The sequence below is a fragment of the Loxodonta africana genome, chromosome 5, assembly GCF_030014295.1.
Source record: "Loxodonta africana isolate mLoxAfr1 chromosome 5, mLoxAfr1.hap2, whole genome shotgun sequence".
NCBI classification, from domain to species: domain Eukaryota; kingdom Metazoa; phylum Chordata; class Mammalia; order Proboscidea; family Elephantidae; genus Loxodonta; species Loxodonta africana.
The window spans coordinates 154,413,463-154,421,007 of record NC_087346.1 but is presented as its reverse complement, the minus strand read 5'-3'; the positions used below and the strand labels follow the sequence as shown (position 1 = coordinate 154,421,007).

The following is a 7,545-nucleotide window of genomic DNA, read 5'->3' as shown; positions in this document are numbered from 1 at the left end:
CGCCGCTCCGATTCAGCAGACATTTATTGAGCACCTTCTGTGTACACGCCCGGTCTAGAGAAGAAATTCGAAAACAAAAAGAGGGCGGGGGGAGGGGGCAAAGAAAAGGCTAGATGAAACACCAACGGGTAAACTAGTGGAAGGAAACCCGGACTCAGGGCGTAAAGCCGGAGGGGGAGGCAGGAGGGGGTCCCAGGGCAGCGGGCCGGGTCCACCCGGCTGAGACGCGGGGAGGTGGGTGGCGGGTGAGGCGCGCCCGCCTTGCCTGCAGCTACCGCCTCGCTGGAGCCATGGCGCGTCTACAGCGCGGGAGCCGTTGCTCATTACGGCAATTATGTTGCTCTAAGTTTGCCTAGACCCTAAATTGCCAAGTGCCCAGGAGCCAGGAGGCTCAGGAACCTTGGCTGAGGGAGACACCCGATCCTACCCCTCCATTCCCCTACCCGGGACGCTGGGAAATCGCTCCAACTTTGCCGATGCACAGCGAGCTGAGAAAACTGATCCACGGATATTCTCCAGGCGTCCTCCCACACTTTCTCAGAATCCTGGGAGGAAAAGAATCACAGGCCCATTTCGCAGATGAGAAAACTGAGGTGTGGAGTGACGACATGATCTTCCCTACCCAAGGTCAGACAGTAAGTGGCAGGACAGGGATAGAACCAAGTCAGGCACAGCTTGTCTGACTTCAAGTTCAATACTATCCCCCATAACAGGAGAGTCTCCAGGGAAGTTGCTGAAAGGAACCTGGGAAATTTGTGAGAGCCAGTGTGTCCCACACGCGTCACTCACTGGCAGCTTAATTTATAGAGAAGGGGGAAAAAAACTGAGTCTGCAAGAAGCAGCGATGCACCTCAACCCCTTTAAAGGGGCGCATAGGAGTGCGAATCTGAGATCTTTTTAGGTGTAAACCCCCCTATCTGGGAACTCAGAGGCCCAGACCCCACTCTGACTCAATTCCTGAAGGCCCGAGGCCAAGGGCCACCGCCCGGAGGCTGCTCCAGAGGGTCCAGTGCGGTGCAACTGCAGTCCCTCAAGCTTTTCTTTCTTCTCTTTTGAAGGGAGATTGAGACAAGTTCAGACTGCAGCCCCAGCCTGGGGAGATGGAGCCCTTGCCCGAGCTGCCTAGCCTGTAAGAACCAAGGCTCAAGGTATCCAGGAACCTGCCAGGTGCCAAAACAAAATCCGCTCAGGTTGCTCACCTCCCTAGGCTATTTGGAATCCCAAGGCTGGTCCCGACTCGTGGGGCTAGAAAGCCAACAAGTGCGTTCCCCAGAGCATCCCAGACTTGATTTTCCCACTGCGACACAGCCTCTAACTTTGGAAAGTCTACCTCTCCCCAAGTCCAACACCAGGTACATTCTTTTGGCTTCCCCTCTTTGAGCGGCTCCACCAGGGTGGTCCTGCGTGGACTTGGAGGCACCAGCCAAGGCGAGACAGGCTGGGGAGAGGGTTGGCAGATCCAGTGCAAAGCGGCCCCTAACACGAAAGAGAACACAGCTGTGCCCGGCACATGGTAGTAGCCTTTCCTAAGAGGTCATTTTCTGTCTTCAACATCCTTGCAACTCCCCTGCCCAAAGAAAAGCCTAAATTTAGAGCTTATTAAAATATATTCTCCTGAAAGCCTGAGCTTAATCTACTACGTTGAGGAAAAACCACACTTGTGTAGGTTTGGACGCTGAGCACACGGGAAAAAACACCAGAGCAGCGAGTGTATGGTTGCCCAGGGGGGTCTGTAAAATTGTTGTTGTTGTTTTGAAGTTTGCACCCAAGGGCAGGAAGGCACATTCTAAGGGCTCAAAATCGGTTCCACAAGCCTTGTCTACAGGGCCCCTCGGTGATTTAAAAAAGTAATCACCTCCATCCCCCACCTGGCCTCTTGTGGGAAAAACAGGTTTGCGGGGGTGGCAATTGTCTCCATTAGCTGTCCACAGTCATCAAACCATTTGGGTGATTTGCTTTGTTTTCAGAGACAGGTTAAAAGGGGAGACAAAAGAAAGAGTCGGTTATGGGTCGCCTAAGCAAATGTCGATTTCAGCCTAAAGTGAGTTGGAAAATTAAGCCTAATTATCCTGGGTAATGACCTTGCTAACGTAGATCTGTCCTGTGTGTTCCAAGACACCCCCACTCCTGCCCCTGCGTATCCTGTTGTCACCTTTGAAAGGTGCGGCTGTGAAACGACCGTCGTAGTAAAGAGCGGTTGCATTGAGGAAGAGATGGCAAGAAGTGAAATAAAAATAAAAACCGAATTCAGTAAAGAGATGTTTCTTGTAGCTTAAAATTAATTTATTTAACAAATATAGCTATAATATAAATGATAATAAAATTTCAAATATACAGTATATTACATAGTACACAGTCCCTTCCAAAGGGATTCTTGAGAGCCACGCAAATGTACTGTTAAATAGAAACAGAATTTTTATTATTATTATTTTACTTTTTTTTTTCTGGTACTGGTAGCAGAGGCCCCCTTCAACCTACCTTTGTGATGCATCTGTGTGTCCCTCCCCCCCCCCAAAGCAATTGTTTTGCTGTCGAAGTTCTCTGAAGTTTTCCATCGGAAGGAAGTGACAGTCACCTCCCCGGCATACTCTCTCTCCATCTGTCCTCATGGCCAGCCGCCTCACACAGGAATTTCTCCGCGCTGGTCCTGCCTGGTGCCAGGTTAGGGGACAGAGATACAGGAGACACAGCCTCTAGTCCTGGTTCAACCACTAATTCTGCTGGGAACCTTGAATCAATCTCTTGACCTCGCTGGCCTCAGTTTCCCCGTCTGTAACACGAGGGTGGAGATCTAGATTCTAGAAGAGCGCTAAGGGCCCTTCCAGTCATTTGAGGGGGAGAGGATCTGACCTCGGAGATAGAAGCACGGGGAGAAATCGGAACGGTGTGGGGTTAGAGGGAAAGGCGAGGAGGTGCAGAACAGGGGAGCTCGCTGGGGGGTGGCCCCTACCGCTGGCTCGCCGAAGGCCGCGGTGGGAGGAACCGCCTGGCACGGCAGGTGGGCGCCCCTGAGGCCCTCTATGTCAGGTGGTACATGCTGTAGCCTACATGGGCCGTGTAGAGTCCCACGGGAGCCACGGGCAGCGCGGCGCGCTGGAAGGGGCCAGAGGCACCGTAGAGCGAGGCGCCGGCCGCGGCCGCCACGGCCGCGGGGCCGGCGAGCGGGAAGGAGAGGCCGAAGGCAGCCGGGGGCAGCATGGGCTTGGCGGCCATCTTCAGCTTTTCTAGCTCGGCCTCCTGCAGTCTCTTGGCCTTGGCGCGGCGATTCTGGAACCAGATCTTCACCTGCGTCTCCGTGAGGCTGAGCGAGCTGGAGAACTCGGCGCGCTCAGCGATGGACAGGTACTGCTTCTGGCGGAACTTGCGCTCCAGCGCCAGCAGCTGCGCGGTGGTGAAGGGCGTCCGTGGCTTGCGGTTGGTCTTGTGCTTGCGCAGGGTGCAGGCCGGGGGGCTCAGCCGCCCTAGGAGTTCGGAAATAAAGAGGCAACGGGTTAAGAGAGCGGTGCTGGAGTGTGACCGACCCATAAAGTGGTATCAGCTACCACTTCCCCAGCGCCTAGGTGCTGGGCACGGTGCTGGGCACTGTGCGAGGCACTTCGAAAATAATATTGCCAATTCCCACCACAACCCCGCAGGGTGGAAGCTCCTGTCTAAAAAAAAAAAAAAAAAAAAAAAAAAAAAACCTGTCTACTTTCTGCAAATGAAGATGGTGAGGTTCCCGTGTTCGAGTCTAGATAATGGTTTAGGATGACCTTTCCCTGCTGGCCCGGCCTCCTCCCACGGGCAACCACAGAAGGAGGTGGACGTTAACAAGGACAAAAGAAGGTGCTAGAGAGACCCAGTGCCCAGCGCAAAGCCACATTTATTTTTATTCAGTTTGTCATTCATCTCATCGGTGCCCACCAAGTGCTCAGCGCTGAGCTTGGCTCCGGCCGCGGCAGAGAACCCAGAGCTACCGACTCCAAATTCCACACATGCCCTACAGAGTGCTAGGTGCAGTCTTTGCTCGCCAGAAGCTGCGCGACACCCGCTGTCACAGAGGTCGCACCTTTGCCAAGGCTCTTAAGTACCTAAAGTGTCCTTTGGAACTCTGAGGGAAGAGGGAGGCACTTCAGTCTAACGGGGTTTTGTCCCTGGATTGTCTCAGTTGTCGCCTGGGCCTTTCCTAGCCTCGGCGCCTTGGCCTTCTGACCACCCTGAAATGGAAGCGGGGAAGTCCAATGGCTTCTCTTCGACCAGTGGCTTAGCCGCGGAGACCAACCGTGCCCGGATGTCCTTTTCTCTTGATTTCGAAAGCAACCTCTGGGGCGGGCTGTAAGCAAGGCCAGGGCAGAGGGCTCAAGCCGGCTGGGAAGTAGCCCGCTGAGCGCGTCACCCTAGCCACAAGGGGTGGCTGCGGCAGATAAAACGTGGAACAAATTAGTCCCAAGCCAGCACGGATCGAGCTAACATTGGGAGCCCGGCAGAGGCCCTACCCGAATTCCCAAGTTCTGGAAAGGATAATTTTCCAAAGCAGTAGCAGTAGCCCTAGGAGAAAGTGAATTCAAATCAAGGCTGTTTCACCAGGCGGGTTTTTGCCTAACTCTGTGTTTTTTTTTTCCCCCTTCACCCTTAAAAAAAAAAAAAAAAAGTCCTCTGCGCTCCCAGACCACCAGGATGTGAGTCAAACGAAATCTCGTGTTCACATCCCCCTTCTTCCCCGCTCGAGGCCACTGTGAGTCTGGGAAGCACTTGGCCCCCAACTCGCTTTCCGCCCGGCAGCCCAAGGGGCGGGCTCCGAGGACAAACGTCACTCCCCACGGCAGCGATAGCCCAGCGCTGGGCTACCTTCTCCGGCCATTAGGCCCAGGGAGGGGCTGGCCTTTCAAAGACGTTTAATCCCCAGATAAAAATCATTCCTCAGCACCACTCCATTGAATTCGGGCTGCTATTATGCAGCAAAAATAATCGGAGGAAACGAGGAAAACTTGGGAATTTCCCGTGCTCCTGAAATATCTCCGAGCGAGTTCGCTGGCCAGAGGAGCGGGGGGCCGCTAGGCCTCGGGACGACCCCCGGACAGGCCTTTGGAGGCTGGAGTCCGGTCTCACGGCCCTGTCCGAGGCATCTGGGAAGCTCCAGACAGGATTGGAGGGGGTGCGCCCCCGAACAGACTTGGTGCTCCCCCACTGGAACCTAAGGGTCCCCCAATTCATCCATTCACCCCCGGCACCAAGTTTCTGCCTGAAACTTGGAGGGTGTGACGGGGGGGGGGTCGAAAAAGGTGGAGACGTCTTGGCAAAGAAATACTTTAAATGCGGGAGGGGGGTGGTGGTGGAGGGGACGTCAGGCTTCTAGAAAGCGAAACTCCGCGCGAAGGGCAGCGGTCCGAGTCCCTCGGACCCACCGGTTTGGGTAGAGGCGAAGTTCCGAGAGTTGGGGTCAGATGGGCGAGCGAGGAGTCCCGAGTCGTTGGGGGGGGGGAGGCAAAAGGAGTCAGTGCCGAGATACCCGGGTCCTACAGTAACTCCTACGCGCAGCGTCGCCTGGCCAAGAGCTCGCCAAGGCCGAGGCCCCCTTCCTGGGTGGGAGCGGAAAAAAGGGCAAACCGGCCTCCCGCCCAAGGCTCTGCCAGAGGGCTCCAGGTACGTGGCGGCAGGTAAGCACACGCCTGCGACCAGCAGGCGCCGGCGCGGCCTGGCGCCTCGGGGCCCCGAACCCGCGCGCCGCCCTCCCGCCTCCTGGGTCTGAATACTCACTGGCCGGGGGCGGGGAGAAGCGGGGGCTCTGCATCCACGGGGTCCTCTCGGGCTTCTCTGGGCTCTCGGCTTTGACGAGCGCCTCTTCGGGCAGCTTGAGGAGTCCTCCCACCGAGAAGGGGCCGAGCGGCCGCGGCGAGGCGGGCGCGTCGGGGGCCCCCAGGGACCCCGGGCGGGTGCCCAGGGGCTGCGCTGAGCCGCCCGCCGCCGGGGCGCCCTCGGGGGCAGCCAGGGAGCTCTCCTTCGCCCCGGGCTTCCTGTGGTCGGCCATGAGCGCCTCCACGCTGAAGGGCAGCAGCGAAGGGGCCACTTTGGGCTTGGCCGCCTCCTCGTCAGCGCCCATGGCGGCGCTGGGAGCCGAGCCCCCGCCTGCCCCCGCCGGAGGGCCGAAGGCGGAGTCCTCCACTTTGACACCGAGTGGCAAAGAAGTCATGTCAGCAGCCGGGGCCATGCAGAGCCGGACCTCCCCTGCAGCAGCAGCACGGGCCAGCCGCCGGGCATGGGCTTCGGGCGGGCTGCGAGCGCGGCCGGCCTCGGCGAGCCGGGGCGGCGGCCGGGCGGGCCCTCCCGCGCGCGCCTCCCGCCTCTGCCCCGCAGGCCAGCTCTCGCCGCTAGGCCTGGCTCCCGCCGCCGCCTCGCAGGCCGAGCTCCGGGACTCACTGGCCGGCTTCGGGTCGGGCCGCTGCTCCCCAGAGAACTTGCTAATAAGGCGAGGCCGGAGTGGCGGCGGCCAATCAGCGCGCGAGGGGGCGGGCCGGGCGCCAGCCATTGGGCCGCGCTCCTGGGACTGGCCAGGAGGAGCGCCCCCCGGGGGGGGGGGGGCAGGGTGCCCTGGGCAGGGCTGGGCTAGGGGACACTAGGAGGGGAGGGGGCGCCGGGGAAACTTCCCTCCCAGCTCAGGTCTAGGCCTCCTCTATCTGGAACACATGCGTTTCTATTTTTCTGTGTTCCTGGGGCGGGGGGAGGTGCTTCTCCCTAGTTGCTGTTCCTTCTTTTCCTCCCCCCTTCCTAATCGCCCCTCTTTTCTTCTTTTCTCCCTTTTTCTTCCCCCTTTCCTTTTTTTCTTCTCTCTACCGCTTCCACCAGGGGCTCCGCGGGAGAAAAGACCTGGCAATCTGTCCCGTAAAGATTTCAGTCTAGGAAGCCCTATGGCGGGGGGCAGTTACTGTGCCCAGTAGGGTCTCTGTGAGTCGGAATCCACTCGACGCTCTCACAACAACCCCAACCGTCCCTCTTACCTTCGTCTTCAATCTCTTGCTGTCTGTTTCTGGTCCCCTGTCCACTGTCTGCCTCCCTTTTTCTCGACGACAAGAATTCGAGTTGAGATGGTTTAAAATCCCGCATGATCATTTATCCAAGCGAAAGACATATGTTCAGTTCTTTTTTAAACACCTTCCTTTTCTTCTTCTGTTTCAATCTTCAAAACTTTACCTCCGGGTAAGAGTGGGCCTTTGTCTCTCCTGAAAGCTTGAAGTTGGCCGAAAGGAGCCTGCCCGTGGTGCTATGGGTGCAAGAACGCTTCATATTATCCGGGCGCTAGCAGCGGTTTTCACTGTGACGTATTCTTTCTCCCCGGAGGGTTACAACACCCAGATCCTGATCAGCGGGGTGGGGGTGGGGGTGGGGAAAGAGCCGTCGGCTCCCTTTTGATATAGAACTTATTGAAATAAAACCTACAGGACCGCCAACAAAACACCGATCTGGCCTTCAGGTGACCTCAAACAGCGCGTCCTTGGAAACAATAACACGTCCCTATCTCTGGGGCGCTGATCTTGGGGTGGGGGGAGAAGGCCCATTTGGGGGAGGCGA

The 7,545-nt window shown here is 57.5% G+C and overlaps 1 protein-coding gene across 1 annotated transcript; it reads right to left on the bottom strand.

Annotated features, from left to right (window-relative positions):
* Positions 1 to 2,429: 2,429 nt before the first annotated feature.
* On the bottom strand, positions 2,430 to 6,244 carry MSX1 (msh homeobox 1). Its single transcript, XM_003411266.4, has 2 exons — positions 5,737 to 6,244; positions 2,430 to 3,461 (listed from the first exon to the last, which is right to left on the bottom strand). Exons 1-2 carry the CDS (start codon positions 6,185 to 6,187, stop codon positions 3,019 to 3,021), a joined length of 894 nt encoding a protein of 297 aa, XP_003411314.1. The 5' UTR covers positions 6,188 to 6,244; the 3' UTR covers positions 2,430 to 3,018.
* Positions 6,245 to 7,545: the final 1,301 nt, after the last annotated feature.